Source organism: Candoia aspera, chromosome 1 (assembly GCF_035149785.1).
Source record: "Candoia aspera isolate rCanAsp1 chromosome 1, rCanAsp1.hap2, whole genome shotgun sequence".
Classification (NCBI taxonomy): Eukaryota; Metazoa; Chordata; class Lepidosauria; order Squamata; family Boidae; genus Candoia; species Candoia aspera.
In genome coordinates, this window is record NC_086153.1 from 4,538,261 (window position 1) to 4,556,209 (window position 17,949).

General features: G+C 43.8%; 1 protein-coding gene and 1 long non-coding RNA gene across 4 annotated transcripts in view; both read left to right on the forward strand.

Moving 5' to 3' along the window:
• Positions 1–17,949, forward strand: part of VMP1 (vacuole membrane protein 1) — a 173,036-nt gene that overhangs the window by 2,428 nt on the left and 152,659 nt on the right. For all 3 annotated transcript variants that reach the window (XM_063296458.1, XM_063296445.1, XM_063296452.1), the window contains exon 2: positions 14,832–14,933. In XM_063296458.1, coding sequence (XP_063152528.1) covers positions 14,858–14,933 — 76 coding nt within the window. In that variant the 5' untranslated portion in view covers positions 14,832–14,857. The remainder of the gene's footprint in view (positions 1–14,831; positions 14,934–17,949) is intronic.
• Positions 15,599–15,886, forward strand: LOC134492355 (uncharacterized). Its single transcript, XR_010067432.1, has 2 exons — positions 15,599–15,680; positions 15,717–15,886. It is a non-coding gene; the product is annotated as an uncharacterized LOC134492355 (long non-coding RNA).

The following is a 17,949-nucleotide window of genomic DNA, read 5'->3' on the forward strand; positions in this document are numbered from 1 at the left end:
AATTAGCACAAGCAATTAAAATAGCAGAAATCTGCTCAGATGGGTAAGAGGCATGTGAACTAATGGTGTGAAGACTAGTTTGAGAAATGGCGTCTGAAATTCTAGAAATCAGAACACTAGCTAGGCTACCTTTCCCCAAATTCAAGGTTTGTTGCTGTTCCCTCGTAGTGCTGGCCTGTTCTGAAGGACTGTTATGATTATTATTTTTTAACTGCTAGTATAGGAGTCGTGTTTTCAACTCTTAAAGAATTGCTCATAAGTGCTAAATACGCTTATAATAGGGGTTGCTGTTTAGAGAGAGGGAACTCATCCTGCTATTATGAAGATAGTCTGGGCCAAATCTTTGTTGATTCTACACACACCATCTGTCCTTACTCATGACACCATCACACTGTTATAAACAATCAGATGAGTGGATATAAGCTATATTTGTGTCATTGTTTGGCTTCTGTTAACAATAATATGTTTTGAATTTAGTCACTGCCCATCTCACTCAAAGAGCGACTCTGGGCAGTTTACAATAAAACTAAAATAAATGAAGATTTTGTTGTTTATTCGTTTAGTCGCTTCCGACTCTTCGTGACTTCATGGACCAGCCCACGCCAGAGCTTCATGTCGGTCAACACCCCCAGCTCCCCCAGGGACGAGTCCGTCACCTCTAGAATGTCATCCATCCACCTTGCCCTTGGTCAGCCCCTCTTCCTTTTGCCCTCCACTCTCCCCAGCATCAGCATCTTCTCCAGGGTGTCCTGTCTTCTCATTATGTGGCCAAAATATTTCAGTTTTGCCTTTAATATCATTCCCTCAAGTGAGCAGTCTGGCTTTATTTCCTGGAGGATGGACTGGTTTGATCTTCTGGCAGTCCAAGGCACTCTCAGAATTTTCCTCCAACACCACAGTTCCAAAGCATCGATCTTCCTTCTCTCAGCCTTCCTTATGGTCCAGCTCTCGCAGCCATATGTTACTACGGGGAACACCATTGCTTTAACTACGCGGACCTTTGTTGTCAGTGTGATGTCTCTGCTCTTAACTATTTGATCGAGATTTGTCATTGCTCTTCTCCCAAGGATTAAGCATCTTCTGATTTCCTGACTGTAGTCAGCATCTGCAGTAATCTTTGCACCTAGGAATACAAAGTCTTTCACTGCTTCTACGTTTTCTCCCTCTATTTGCCAGTTGTCAATCCAGCTGGTTGCCATAATCTTGGTTTTTTTGAGGTTTAGCTGCAAGCCAGCTTTTGCACTTTCTTCTTTCACCTTCATCATAAGGCTCCTCAGTTCCTCTTCACTTTCAGCCATCAAAGTGGTATCATCTGCATATCTGAGATCGTTAATGTAAATGAAGATTAAAATACAATAAAAAGAATAATCTTAAGTAAAACTATACAATCCAAGATAGAGATGTTAAAAAGTTCTTAATTTTAATTTGCGGGAGCCTCTTCAGAGTGCTAACCAACCCGAGAATTGGTTACCCCTCCTCACCCCCCCATGTGAGATGGCTGAGCCAGGTCTTCACCGCTTTCCAGAAGGCTGGGAGAATGGGGGCCCACCTCACCTCTGGGGGAAGAGTGTTCCATAGGGTGGGGGCAACAGCAGAGAAGGCCCTCTTCCTGAACCCCGCCAATCCACAGTCTTTCATGAATGGGGTCCATAATGTGCCCTCTCTGCCTGACCAGGTGGGATGGGTCGATGTAATGGGGATGAGACAGTCCCTCAGGTAACCTGGACAATACTGGTTAATATGAAGAAATATTTAAAACGTAATCACGGATAGCTAAGTGATTTTGTTTTTTTGGTTTTTTTGCAAGCATGAAAATTGTTACCAGGGAGGAAGCCCTACAACACTGCAGGATTCATTTTTGAGAAAACATGCATCAGATTGCACTGTTAAACAATACGTTTTTCTTCTGCCTGATGCCTCCAGCTATGTGAGACTACAGCGACCATTATTCCTAGCAAAATAGATAAAAATGGAAATTTCAAAAAATCCAACAGCCATTGTATCTGAGGATGGTGTGACTTGTAACCAACCTCTCAAGGGCATTGTGATAGGAAATTATTTTAACATATTTCCAAGTGAGTCTGTAAGCCTCTCTGAGAAAATGCTTCCTCTACAAGGATCTGAAAAGTTCCCCAAGTAATTAATTTCTGAACCTCATATGAGCCTGCTTTTTGATAATGTTAATATACATTTTGTTTCTTTAATAATATAATCCTAACCAAAATTAGGTATTAAAGTCATTTAAAGAGATTAAGGTATAAAGGTAGAACTCAGTTACTATTTAATGCTGAATGGCGTGAGCAGGATCCTGTCTCTTTTATCACATGTCCTATATTAACTGCAAAAATGTACCCAGAAAGTGAGAAATTATGGAGACATTGTGTCTGTTACATCAGTCAGCCCAAAGGTATGTTATTTTTTCCCCCTTTCCGGATGCTGAGGAGGTACCACATTAGTTCTTCCATTATTTTATGAATGGGAGTGGGGGGTGGGGGAAGAGTGGGAGTTGGTGGAAGTCAAGCTGTGATGACTTGTGAGGGACTGAATCCACAAGCTAAGTATAGCTCCTCTTGTCTTGGGAATTGAGAAAGAAAATAGCCTTCCATGCTTGAAGCAGTATTTCTGCAACCTGTGAATTGGTAATTCTCCCACATTTCTTTATGAGAATCAGCTGATAAATGGATGGAAATAAATAAATGGAACAGAATTAGCTGTCAGCCTTCCCAGGTAGACCAGACAGGAAACATGACCAGGTGAGCTAATTCTACTTTATTGTAAGGCTACATTAACGGAAGCTTGCAACTCTGAAAGTACATCTCTCGCTCTGTCTCCTTTAGAGTTCGAGAAACCAGGGAGGGTCCCTTCTGAGCCTTTTGCCCCATCCGTTATGCAGCGGCGGGCTATGCTCCCTCTTATCTGACCATTCCCTAGGCAGCATCTCTGGGCCCAGCCTCCCAAGATCATTTCCACATCCCATTAATTACATCAACTGTAAACATACAGGTACTGCAGAACTGGGGTTGGGAATAGGTGTCATAAATGTCATAGAATGGAAAGGTCCGTTTAGGACAGCGTTTCTTGTACTTCGTGACTTTAAGATGTGTGGACTTCAGCTCCCAGGATTTCTTAGCCAACAAGTTTGAGAAACACCGATTTTGGCCATCAAACCCATCTGCCTGATCAGTTTAGGATATCAAATGAACTTCTCAACAAATGATTGATGAGGCAGGGCAGGCAGAAGAAGAAGCTGAAGAAGGTGCATGTGCTGTGAAGTAGAATATTTGATCTGCATGCAGAAGATCCCAGGTTCAGTCCCTGACATCTCCCTGGGAAAGACTTCATCTGAAACCACCAAGTGGAGATGCCGTTCAGTGGGCACAATATGTGGCTTGATGGTTCCTACCCATATATTTGCTATCGTGTCCCATCTTCCAGTGATAGCTTCTGGGAGGTACACAGAAGCACTGTTTTAATTTAAAATGAGCTTGGAGGGAACCAAATTTCATCTATGCAAGGAAGAGGGATTCTGTTTTGGTGCTGCCCTCTCGAAAGAATAGATTTTTTTTTCTTGCTGGGTTTGTAGGAGATTCTTGTTTGTTTGTTTGTTTGTTTTGATACCAGCCAAACCTGTAGTTGAAATTCTGTAGTGGAATTTCTCAAAGCAGAGCGTGGGAAAACTAAAACCATTATAGATGCCATTGAGTTAGATTTGACTCCTGGCAACTGCATGACAGGTGCTGGCCATCTTGACGTATCTCCATGGACAGTCCTCCAAGAATCACCCCACAGTGACTTTAATACAGTACTATCCACCCACCATCTTTACCTTCTACTTTCCTCACTCTTAGATCATCTCACTTGTATCTCATGTCCAAAGTATGTGACTTTCTGCCTGCTGGTCATTGGCTCAAGGGAGCAACCAGCCTTCATGTGGTCTACGGCTGATTTGGTGGTTCTTCTTGCAGTCAGCGGTGCTCTTAATGATCTTCTCTACGTCCATAATTGTCCAATAGAAAACAAAAGACCAACCATTGGCTGTTCTCTGCAGAATCGTAAGTGGTCAGTCGGTGAGAGCTCAGCCCACTTATACAGGATTCAGAGTACTGCGGGTGCAATGAAGCATGATGGTAGAGCACATTCATTGCTGCTTAAGCATCCCGCACATTGCCACTTCAGAGAAGAACGGGATTGGTGAAGTGTTGTACCTCTGAATTTGGGCGAATCACTGCCAGCTGAAGTAGACTACCCATGGTTGGGTTGATCTAACGAATTGCTGGAGTTCAAGGCACTTAAGCCTGTACTATTTAGAGAGTTGGGCCCACTTTGAAAGCCACTGGCCTTAGATGGCTTCTAAAAAGGATCAGCAAAATATGTGGAGGAGGACAGTCTACCTGTGCAGGGGTAGCTGAACAGACTTTACCCTTTCCCAGCCTGGCCTTCCTACTGGCATAATTCCCATGATCCCTTGCCATTATTGCCTTGGTGGACTGGATGAGAAGGTCGGTTTAGTCAACCACATCAGGAGAGCACCACGTTGAGGAGGAATTATGCCTATATGAAAAGAAGATCAAAGAAGAATCAAAATAAAGAAACAGAGAAGGCAGAGATCTTACTCTGATCTACTTTGGAGGTGGATTTATGTAGAGGGTAAGGAGGATTACCTTGATGGAAATACGCAGGGACCGTTATGCAGGGGTTGAAACATTTTTTTAAGTCCTGAACAATGAGGTAACATTCGGAAGCGACTCAGGCAGATTCCTCCCTAATTAACAACTATAAGAGGGAGAAAGAGGTCCAGCACAATTAGACTTGCAAGATTCTGTTACTGTAGCCAATCTCAATAAAAGTAGTTTTAGCTTTCCTGTGGAGTTGATTTCCTGGTCTGGTCTCCCTAGTGGGGCTGATTGAATCCAGCGGTGTGGCTTAAGACAACCAGGAAAGATTTACTTTCAGTTTGAAGATAAGTGAACAGAATCTCAGAACATAAAAGCTGGATCAGACCACTAGATCATAGTGCCTTTAGACTAGCAGGACATTTCCATGGACACTCTGAAGTTAGGTCTCGTCCCCCAGTTATTCCACAACTGGTCTAGAGTGGGTGCAGCCACCACTGGGGCAGGGAAATGTGTTTTCCAAATTTAGCCAGGAGAGTGTCATCCGTATACAAGCAAGCTTGGAAGACATTCAGTGTTTGTAGGACCACAGCATAACTTTGGAGGGAAGCCATAAATAAAGACACACTGATGAATAACTTAAGGAAGACGATTAGTAGCCTCGGAATTAATCTGAATTAATTCTTGGATGGAAAATAAAAACTAGTGAAGAAGGAAATGGAGCAACTTGGAAAAAGTTGTGGTTGACTGGCTGAGGCGGAAGAATGCAAGTCCCACCTATAAGTCTATAAAAACAGTTACCTTTCCACATATACCTGTGCTGATTACTTATAAAACATCCACCATCCTAAGATAAATGTTTGAATATAAAATCAGCTCTTTTACATTTTTCAAATCATCCTCATCAGGCTAGGAATCACTTTCATTCATTTGAGGCCTTTGGATTTCTCCGAACCTCGTAAACATGTTTTTGGTCATTAGCTACTGGCATATCTGATGCCACTCCATTTCAGCTTCACCCAGTGAACTGCCAGCCTCAGCTTTTGGTCGGATCACTCAGCCCATATGTTGTTATTCGACCGTGACAAAAGAATCCCTGCCATTGCACAACAAAGCAAGACCTTCCCACCAATCACCAGTGCTGCCTCCGGATCAAAGAAGCAAGCTCTTGTGACATTGGCACATAGAGCAATGAATGGGAAAGGGGAGAAGCATAGCAAAAGTGCTTCTGCAATCAACTGTGGAGTGTTGGTTCCCTCCCATATGTTTAACTTCATACCAGAATGTCATACGGTGTTTGCTCTGTGTTGAACCATCATTTGACAGCTCCACTGAAAGCTTGGGAGAATACCAGAAGACAAATATATCTATCTCCAGGTAGTCCTCACTTAATGACCATTTGTTTAGTGACAGTTCAGACTTACATCGGTGCTGGAAAAATGGCTTGTGACTGTTGCAGCATCTCCGTGCTCATGTGATTATGATTTGGGCGCTTGGCAACCAGTTCTCATTTATGACCGTTGCAGCATCCTGCGGTCACGTGAGTGCCATTTTCGACCTTCCCAGCCGGCTTCTGGCAAGCAAAATCAATGGGGAACCGTGTTAATGACCACGTGGTTCCCTTAATGACCACCGCAAAAAAGGTCATAAAATCAGGTCGGATTCGCTTAATGGCCGCTTCGCTTATCATCCAAAATGCCAGTCTCAATCGTGTTCGTTAAGCGAGGACTACCTATATATCTATCTATCTCATCCTGGAGCCCTTTGCTGTATATGGATGGCAAAATCTCTGGGACAGTTGATCTTGGGAAGCAACGGCCACCTGTTGCTCCAGAGTCACCTAAGGACAAAGAGCTTCCCCAACTGCCTTCTCAGAGCTTTGGGGCGGTGATCGGGGTTTGCATTGTGCAAGGACAGAGAGCTCCGTCCTCTTTGCCACAGCCCAGAACAGCCACTTGGTTTTGAGCGCACGAGTTTAAGGCAGCCTGTAGGTTTTCGGCCCTCTGGGGTTGTAATTTATTTATTTATTTTATTTATCCCATTTATGCAGCCGCCCTTCCCACCCAAAGCGACCCTGGGCGGCGCACAATGAAACCAACAATTAAAAACATTCTGCAAGACCAGATTAAAAGCAATTAAACGGAGATAAAAACAAGATTGCGAGAGGGAACGCATCAGGGTGTTAAGCGTGGCTCCCTGTTGCCGGGGGATCCCCAGGCCTGTTGAAAAAGCCACATTTTAAGGGATTTCTGGAAGCTCACAAGGGTTATAAGCTCTTCAGCTGCATCGTACAGGACACCGTGGATGCAACCTGCCTTTGGGTTGTGGCCAGGAAGCGAATGGTGCTGCCCGCTCAGGTGAGATGGGTGGCAACCAGAGGGAGGGCGTTTCCCACATTGGCGTTCTGTTTCAAGAAATCCCATCTTTGGCCTTTTGAATTCTGCTTTTAATTGCCACTGGTTGTTGTTCATTGTTTTAACATTCGGTCTGATTTTCGACTGACATGGTTAAAAGAAGTTTTTTTGTTTTAAATTATGGGCAAGCCCAGAGTGTGATTGAACGGAGTATTCATAAAGGTCAAAAATACAGGAACTTTTGAGGAGGAAGGTAGGGGAATCAAGATTGTTTTCAGGATGGTTTCATTTACTGTTTTTGGCTTGTAAAATGGTCATTCAGGTAGCCAGCAGTGCTGAGGAATGGTAACATCCAGGTATACAATCTTGCAACCCCCCTGCCCTCACACCCACACACATACACACATTTTTTTAACTTCTTTTGCCATAGGTTACTAGAGCAGAGTTAACTTCTGGTACCTGCATCCATGTAGTTTTCTTGGCAGTGTTACAGAAGGGGATTGCCATGGTCCTCTGGAATGGTTTTTTCAACTTCAGTCTAGTCTGTAGCCCTGGGGTCTCCTGGTGGTCTCCCATCCACTCCTGCCCATAGCTGAGACTTTAGGCTTAGGCTGAGTTAATCCATTTAGTTCATTTTGGCTTGCCAAATTCTCCTATAATCCATTTAGTCTGTCAGGGGAAAAATACATCCCATAAATGTGCAGAACAAAGTTTTTGATTTCTAGATGTGCATAACCCCCTCAGCCAAACAGGAACACGCTTCTAAACTATATTTTTATTTTTTCCTCTTTCGTTGGTGGAACAGTTAGATAGACTAGGACCCTGATGACGGATTTATACTGTATTCCCTTTGTTACCAAAATACTTTTCTCTTACGCAATTCTGTGCCAGTTGGGAACGTCCATCCAAGTTGTCCTAACTATTCTTCTAATGTTTGATTTAATTGAAAATCTCTTTCTGGGTGTTCATAGCACTCAAAATACCCAAGTCCTTTTTTTAAATTCATTTTTAATCTTTCCACACCACCTCAGTCCTTGTCTTCACCTTGTAAAACTTCACCGCAACTGTTCAACGGCACGTCCTGAGTAAGTTCCCGTTTCTCTTTTCTCCCCAGTAGAACAGCTGTTCTTGCCACAAGGTGTAGTAAAAAAACCTCAAGGTTCTTGTTGAAACCGAATGCTATTTGGTGCCTAGGAGCTTCTGATGGGCCTTTCCCCCCCTGCTGTCTCAAATACTGTGTCTTCTCCCTCCCGAGCCTTGTGCTGCAAGGAAAGGGGAGAAAGGATAGTGATGTGCGTTTGCTGTATTTATTTCATAACTGTAGCTTTTAGGACTGTCCGTGTCCTAACAGCCAGGAACCACGCTGAGACAAGGAACAGGTCTCTAGTGTTTTATTACTGCTACATAACAGAGAATCCTAACAAACTGAAGAAGCATGGGAAAAACCCAGACAGATAAACCCCAAAGGCTAAGGCGGGCCCGATCTGTGTCTCTTTGAATGGCCACCTAATTCCTCAGTGCTACGCACGCGCTTTACAGCCTGGATGGGAGCCCCCTGCTCGCCATCCTCACTCATGACAGTGTGTTTTGACAGTGATCTGAAAGAAGTGCTTTGAAGCTTGGCATGAGCGTAGAAGCTCTGGAGTCCCGGGTGCTCTCTGAGCATTGCTGTTTTCTTGCAGACGTTTCATTGCCAGACCAGGCAACGTCCTCAGTGCACCAGGGACTCCACAGTTCAACCCTGAGCTACAAATATTCACTTCGGCTGGTGTAGAAACTCTGCCATTCGTTAAGGCCGTTGGACCTTTTTTGTTCACGTTGCCATAAGTGACAACAAAAAGATGCTGCTGCTGCTGCTTTAAGCACCTGCTTGTTGAATAATAATTCATTGAGCTTGTATGCCGCCTGACTCTCAATGACTCTGGGCGGCTTGCAACCATCAAAGAAATGACAATAAAACATTAGAAAATAAAGATGGCAAGTGCGATGAAGTGAGGGGTCTCGCTCTCCCTCACCAAAGACCTGGGTGAAGGACCAGGTCTTCATGGTCTTCTAAAGGTCTTCTGGGGCCATCGGGATCTTGGGAGGGACCTTGTTCCAGAGGGCAGGCGCTGCTACAGAGGAGGTGCACTTCTGGACTCCCAATAGGAGGCATTGAATCGAAGGAACCCAGACTACGCCAACCTTGCAGGATCGAATCGGCCAGGTGGGTGTTATGGGAGACAGGTGGCCCCTCATGTTCCAAGGCCCTGTGCCAGAAACTTAACTAACTCTTAAACCAGTCGTGTTTTCTCTTCAGGTATCCATGGCAAACTTGAAAACATTTGGGCTGCTTTCGTAAATAGCAGTGTGCTTGAGTGAGATGATCCAAACTCCTGAATCATTTTCAAAAGATATATTTAAAAATCTAAATAAAAAAACCTTGTGGGATTTCTTTTTATTTTATTTTCAATCTCTCTTTGAGTTGAGAAAACGAAATTTTCTTAAGTAGTCTTAGTTGCCACAAACGAAGATACTTTTAAAGTGTGTACCGGTGAGCTTATAAGTGCTTGATTAAAAGAAATTCTTAGCAAGGGAAGACATCTTTTCCTAAAAATTAGCATGGCTCCCATCACTGGTCAGTTTTGATCAAAGAGGAGAGTTCGCTAAAGCAGCTTATCTTTCCCGATGGTGTGTTTTAAATGTCTTGGACTACAGCCCCCATCATGTCCAAGTGGTTGACATGATGGGAATTCAGCCAGCACATTTAGGATATTCTCTCAGTCCATTTAGAGACAGTCCACATGGGGCAAATAGGTTTCAACAGTCTGCACAGAGACCCATGTAAACCACATTCTGGGTTTATACATTTTACGAAGCCTCAGCTTGTACAACTCTGTATTTTTGGAATAAACTATAATTAGTTGTGTTCACAGAACACACTAAGCTTAAATTACAGTTTGCGAGCCGCATTACTTAAGTACACACAATGCATTAACTAGACAAGCCGCGTTGTGATTTATTTACAACCTAAATCTGGTTAGTGTGTGCCCCAGGATACTGCTCTACAGTTAATGGCTGAGTTTCTAAATAGATCATACTTTTCTTCTTGGAGAAGAGAGAGATGTTCCAGTTTAAGGCTAAAGTTTCACTGTGGAATAAGTACAGAAGAGAGGCTATATTTATCTATCTATCTATCTATCTATCTATCTATCTATCTATCTATCTATCTATCTATCTCTTCACCGCCCATCTCGTGGGCATTGCTTTCTTCAGATACTTAGGACAGCGTCACGTCGATGCCAAAATAGATTTGTTTTTGTATGACGCCTACACCAAAGGGTTCAAGTTACAGTAAAGGGAATTTCAACTAAATATCATTGAACACGTCCTCAGATCATGTTTATACATCGGTGTGGTCTGTGACGACAGTCGTCTTTGTGTTAGAGATGTATAAGCAGCAACTTAATTTAGCAGGTGCTGAAGCATTAGAATTAGGCTTGGACGAGATGACCGCTGGAGGGCCCCTTCTTTGCCCTAGAATTTACCTTAGAATCAAATGTAGTGTGCAGCAGTGATGCCACAGGAGACTAGACCCCGTAGAAGGAAATTCCCTGATGGTAGAAAGCTTTTTAAAGGACATTGCTAAGGAACGGTGCTTACGAATAATTCCAATATGTATTTGATCAGGATGATGATGTTGAAGGTTGCAGGCAGTGTTACAAGCACTTTCCTAATGAAAGCTTCTGCAAGCTCGGGATTGTTGGGTGGTGGCATAAAACCACGCCCTTCCAAATTCCTTTGCCTTGTGTTTGAAGCCGGCAGTGCTACTGTCCTGGAGGTTCCTACTGCTTGAGTTTTGGCGTGACAGCAGCAAGAGAGAGGACCTCTTTAATGGTGGGTTCTTGTCCTTTGGATTCTCAAATAGACCACAGGTGGATTAGAATCTGAAGTTCCCACATTCCAACCTCACAACCTGCTCATTACCTATGGTGGCTTGCCGTTTAACAGTTAAGTCGCACTTGAGCTGGGTATCTCTTCTGAACTTCTATAACTGTTTTCTCCAACCTGGTGTCCTCCAGGTGAAGCTTGAAACTTACACTTGCCAGTGGCCAATGGCCAGCATAGAAGAACGCAACATAAAAAGTAAAGAGCGCTCTACATGGGGCTACCCTTGAAGAGTATCTGGAAGCTTCAACTGGTCCAGAATGCGGCCGCACGGGTAGTTATTGGTGCCTCTAGATTGGCACATGTGACGCCATTCCTGTGCGAGCTGCACTGGGTGCCGGTCTGCTTCTGGGCCCAATTCAAGGTGTTGGTTATCACCTTTAAAGCCCTACACGGCGTGGGGCCAGGCTACCTGAGGGACCGTCTCATCCCCATCGCATCGTCCCATCCCACCCGGTCATGCAGAGTGGGCATGCTACGGACCCCACCAACGAGGGAATTCCATCTGGCAGGGTCCAGGAGGCAGGCCTTCTCTGCAGGGGCGCCTGCCCTTTGGAATATTCTGCCCCCGGGGGTGAGGCAGGCACCTTCGCTTCCGGCCTTCCGGAAGAATTTGAAAACCTGGTTCTGCCGCCTTGCCTGGGATGGGAAGGGCAACAGCTCTTCCTGGGGGCGGTTGGCGCCATAGTGCCCTCCCCATTGAATGAGAGCTTTTTGCCACAATGGATCTTATATCTATCTATCTATAATGATAGTTTGCATTGTAAATTAGGTTTTATGGTTTTAAATTGTTTATTTTGTTGTAAACCACCCTGAGTCCCCCTTTGGGGGGAGATGGGCGGTGACAGACATTTGAAATATAAATAAATAAATATAAATAAATATTGAAGAACATACAAACATAATATAGTCAAGACCACCACGGTAGGTACTAAAAGCCAGAATAATAAAATCAAAACTATAAAAATACATAATAGGCAAACCAAACCCAGGTAGAGGTAAGCTAAAAATAAGTTGTGGGTAAAACTAGAACCACTATGAAATTGATTGATTGGTCGATTGATTATGAGCTATCAAGTCAGTTTCAACTCTTAGCAGCCACATAGACAGCTGTTCTCCCAGACACGCTGTCTGCGGTTTGTCCTTCAGGTCTTTCACTGGTGCAGCCATTGCTGCTGTGAGTGAGTCCATCCACCTTGCTGCTGGTCATCCGCTTTTTCTCTTTCCTTTCAACTGCAAAATTATCCTACATAAAATATACTAGACAATACGTAAAGTACCCTCCAGATACGATAGAGCAGTCATTGCTGTTCCAGTCTAAGCATTCCCACTGCAGTCACTATCATAAAGTCATAGAGTTCGAAGGGGCTTGCGAGGCCATCAAGCCCAACCCCCTGCACGCTGCAGAATTCGCGACACCATCCCTAACAGATGACCATCCAGCCTCTGTTTGAAAACCCCCACTGAAGGGGAAGAAACCACTCCACGTGGTAACCTGTTCCGCTGCTTGATGGCTCTTTCTCTCCAGAAATTCTTCCTAATATCTCCTCTGTATCTGCGTCCTTCAAATTTCGTCCCCAGAGTTCCAGTCTTACCCTCTGGAGCAGGAGAGAATAAGCCCAAACTCCCTACAAGCCGGCAGCCCTTCAGATAGTTGAAGGCAGTGGTTGTGTCCCTTTTCAGCCTGCTTTTCCTCAAGCTGTCATCCAACAGAAACAACTTCATACGGCATCAGAGCATGTTAAGGGTTCTGGATACCGAGGCTGGCTGGTGCGGATTGCATTGCAAAGCGTACGGTCCTGATTTAGCATACGGCCCTGATTTAGAAGACCTGTCACCCTTGTTCTGGCCTGAGCGATGCCATCACATTCACTCTTGTCCAACAGAAATGTTATGGGATGTGCTAATGCTGAATGGAGTATTGCTGAAATTAATGTACAGGCGACAAAGGATCTCTTGTAAATAGAGGTCTCCAACCCAGGAATGCACACAGCTCCAGGCAAAGGGGAGGTAATGGCTTTTTCCCCTCCCCTCTCAGCCATTATTCTTTTGTCTTGCATTAGTATCCTGCTTATATGGGTAAATCTTTGGCTGAAAGAGAACAACGCACAATATATCTTTTTAAGGAACAAAGCAAGTGCCCTTTCTGGAGGTAACAGACAGGATGCATTTTGCAACCACCTTGCTTGCTGCAATTTTGATGAACCGTATTTCGGCATTCATAGGTAGTTAGAGTGAGATCCGTATTAATTTCAAACGTTAACGGTTCTGATCTTGCACCAGTCGATGAGCTATGCATACTCGTGAACTATGCATTTATTTCTAAAACCATATTTTATGTAGCATTTTTGATAGGCTTGCTAGGAGGAATAAGTACGTTAGGTAACATATTGGTGCTGTCCATATCCTTGTCTAATATTCCCATCAGGACGAGGCAGCATGGCCGTAGCTGGTGGAAGTTGAAGTTTAGACATCTGGATTGTAATGGATTGCTTCAGTGTGTCATGAAATGGAGTTATGCATTATATTGGTAATCAGACCATCTTTGACAGATGGGAATTCATCTAGCCAAATAGCAACTTCCAGCTGAGTGATCCAACTCTGATAATTCTGAGCAATGGCCATGCTGATTGGGGAATTCTGGGAACTGAGGTCCTCACATCTGGAAGCTGCCATGTTTATTGATCTGGACGTATGGCAAAGGTGGGGTGCCATTTATTGGAGGTGCTTCAGCTTGGATTCTGCACAGAGCAGAAAATTGGACTTGATAGCCCAAATAGCCTCTTCCAATTTTAGAATGGTGACTTTTCTTTTTCTTTGTGATGTAAAGTTACGAAAATGTTTATCACTGAAGGAGTGCATGGCTTGTAAAACTTCAGTTACTTTTATCCTCAAAGGTGTTGAAAGTATTTAAAAAGCACCTGCTTTCATAGGTTCATGTGAACTGCCAAAGACATTTGGGAGGGGGGAAATTTATTGAAAAAGTAACAGTGAATTTTTTATTGTTTTAATTCACTTGTGAATCATCCAGAGTCACTTGTTGAGGTGGGCGGTGAAGAAATGCAATCAATAAATCAATAAACAAACAAGCATTAACCTTCCTTGAGATCTTCGCTGATTTTTTAAAATTGACTTTTATCCCCCACCCCCACCCCAGAGTGATTTATTATCATTTTGTCTACTTGCTGTATATGTGTCTAGTATTTATTTACTTATTAATAAACACATTTCTCATGTGTACACAGGAGGGGAGGTTACCTAACGATTGCCTATACTGGCATTAGAACTACAATATCAAATATGCAAAATAAATCTGAATTCCTTCCCTTCGAGAGTGTTAGATAGCGTGAGTTAGGAAATCAATGCCCTTGGGTTTAGTTTTAAATATTTGTATTCTTAATGGAAGCATCGTGGGAATTAGAATCTCTCTTCCTCATCCCCATCCATTTTCAGTTAACTTTTTACTGCTGGGCCCTTTGAGTTACAAATGCTGACATTTTTGACTGGCCATGCTGACAAGGTACACTTCGGGGTCATCAGAACCTTGCTCCATCACACAGTCCTGTGCCCATGTGCTCAGGAATGAATTTGATTGGTGAGAGTGGGCTAGATGGAGAGGAAGATCTAAAAATTGAGAGCAGAAGATCAAGGACTATAGTTTCCTTCTCCAACTTTGGCCAAGGACCTCAAAGAGTGTTTCGGTTGCTCACAGCTAAGATCTTATCTAAAGAACATTGCACACGGACCCCTAAAGCCCAGTGGGAACAATCCCCAGAGCATGTCACAACATGGCTACCAGCGGGCGATGAAGCATTTATTGGTGGAAAAGACGGGAGAATGGAAAAATAACCCTTGCTGATGTGTGTCTTTGCTTTCAAGCAGATTTCTACATAATACTTCTGTTGTTTGTGTGTGTGTGTTTTTATTGTGATGTTAGGCACCCACACGTGACTGACCTATGAGATGGCAGAGAATGGAAGAAGTTGTGACTTGAGGCGTACCGCAATGAGCAAAGAACACCACAATGGAAACTTTCTAGGTATGGCGGGTGGGTAAAAATAATTTCTGTATAATGAAACAACTACAAGGTGTTTACTGATAAAATGTGCTAGACTGCATGCTCTCTGCATACGTTGGATTACAACTTACATATTGCTCCAGCCAGCTTAACCAAAAATACTGGTTCAGAGTAATAGGAGCTGTAATCCACATTGCAGAGGGCCAGACTTGGTACTGGACAAACTGAAATCAGGCCTGGGAAGGGCATTTACCAGATATATTTCCTTTGAAGTTGATTATTATTTACAGGTAGTCCTCGAGTTATGACCATTCATTCAGCGACCATTTGAAGTTATGATGGCACTGAACGAATGGCAGTTAGGACTAGCCATCAAAGTTCCAGCCGTTTCAGGCTTCCAGGTGAGGTTCTGTGATGGACTAGATATCTCTGAAGATGCGGAGACGGTGCTGCGGCAGTGAACAGCGGCCATCGGTGATTTCTGGCCAGCAGAGTCTTTCTGGATAGAGGAGAGACTGAAAGATTGCCCACCTGCACCCTGAACAGCTGCTCCTCGTGAGGAGACCGTGGGATGGAAGTCTTGCAGCCTTCTCATGAGTAGAGCAGCTGGGGGACAAGGGAGAAACAGCAGCATGTTCGCACCCACAGCACAATCTTTTACGGACACTCAGTTTGACCAAACTCTCTTAATCCCCTTTGGATACAGTCAATTTACAATTGAAAAGAGGTCTTTAAAACAGTGGGATAAAGGAAACAACCACTCTGTGAGTTAGCCTTCCCACCCTTCCTTCTGAGTTACAGAAGTGAAGAGGAAAATAATACTTTTAAAAGACTTTAAAATAACAGCAAAGAGCTTAACAAGATTTTGACTTAAGAAAGTTACAAGCGGATAAAGGGGACGGTATAAATCTGAAAGATTAACTTTTTGGTGAAAGGGCTTTTGGTGTTATTTGGAATTAAATAGATAGACCAGACCTTCATGGGAATGTTGATTGTCTGACATCAAAGGGAAAAGACAACTGGTGGATTTTACAAAACAAGGAGATAAGTGTAATATGAGATGGACTGTGCCATTAAAACTAGGAAAGACAGATTGGACCAAAGCCTTGAGGTTATAGAGAAGGCAGAAGAGGGGGAAACGAGGAGAGGCTTGCCTTTTACTTTCACTTTTGTAGTTAATTTACTATCACTTTTGGATTAGAAATTTAAAAATGGCAACTACTGGAAAAGCAGCAAAGCTTGGCGAGGGGAGGAGAGGAGAGGAGAGGATCATTGGGGCAACCAACAGGAAAGGGGATTGCCCCAGAAATATTACAAAAAATGTTTGAAGGGATGGGAAAGCAAGTATCTGAAGCTGCCAAATCTGTTAAAAGTTGCTTTTGAAGCGAGAATGGAAGGAGAGTTTGTAAAGACGAAAGAGGAGATGAAAGAAGGATTTACAAAAAAACCTGAAGAATCTATAGGACAACTTACGGAGAAGTAAAACAAATTAATGACAAAGTGGAAATTCTAGAAGGTAAAACAGAAATAATAAACGGAGAGATGGAAAGGGACTTAGAGGACCTGGCGTTACTGGAATTGAGAGAAAAAGAATTCTGCTTGGGAGAGCGGTTCCGGAGCATCCTGCAGAAGACGCTGGAGGAAAGGTGGTTCCATCTTTAACAAATGTTTTGGAACGGGATGAAGATGATACGGAGGCAGAGATTGGCAAAGTGTATAGAATCAGTATACGATTTGCAGAATTAGGAAACGCACCAAGGGATATTCTTGTGCACTTTGTCAGGAGGCCCGAGATCAAGTTCTGCAGCAGCGTTTTACTGTCAGATTGAAGATCAATAATGTGGACGTGATTGTACTGAGAGAAATCCTGATCAGAATACTGCGTAATACTGCCAGTACCAAGCCTGGATAAATGGGGAGGGGGCTAATCCATTTCCAAGCACAAAGCTGAACAAACCATGGGGAAAAGAATGCTTGCCCAATAATAGTATCGCATCCCAGGTTTCAGCTGATCTACTGGCTTTGGTGGATAACCAAGCCCAGGGCACCAATACAAAGTTAATTATTAGTCTACTTCGCTTAATGACTGAGTTGCCAGTCCCCGGGACATTCCGTATCGCAGTAGACTCCATCATGAGAAAAGCCTCCGCAGAAAAATGCGGGATCACATTTGGCTAGGGCCAGTTCGTCGCCAACCTCATGTACATGGATGGCACTGCAATTTTTGCCAACGCTGAAGTGGAAACCCCTGATACCCTCTGTGACATCAGGGATGCAGTACAGCTGCTTGGACTGGTCATCAGGGTGGAAAAGAAGAAAATACTGTCGATGGCTCACCAGGAATTGTGCTGCTAGATGAAAACGACTGCAAGAATTCAAAGATCTCGGCTCCGTAGCGCAGGAAAGAAAAGTTGTATTTCTTTCCGAATTATGCCATCATTGTGGCTTTTGGTGCACCCATCTGGTGCTTACCGCAGAAGCCTAACACTGACATGCAAAGCTTTTGGTCACAGATACTGCAAGTGCTATTGCAGGTAATCCGCAACATATGACCACAGTTGGGACTGGAGCTTCTGCTGCTAAGCGAGATGGTTGTTAGGTGAGGCACGCCTGATTTTACGAATTTTTTTTGCCATGGTCATTAAGCGAATCACTGTGGTCAATAAGCAAATCACCGCAGCCATTAAGCAAACCGGGCTTCCCCCACTGACTTTGCTTGTCAGAAGCTGGCTGAGAAGGTTGCAAATGGCGATCACGTGACCCTGGAACCCTGCAACCATCTTAAGTGTGAGCAGGTTGTCAAGTCCCTGAATTTTGATCTTGTGATTGCAGGGGTGCTGCGGCTGTCGTAAGTGCCTGGACCAGTTGCAGGCCGCTTTTTTCAGCACCGTCATAACTTCGAATGGTCACTAAGTGTATGGCCGTAAGTCGAGGACTACCTGTACATGGGGCTAAATCAGCCAGAAATCTCAAAATTGGAAACCTTCCAAACATACTTCCTCCATAGGATCCTTGGCATCACATTGACGGACCGAAG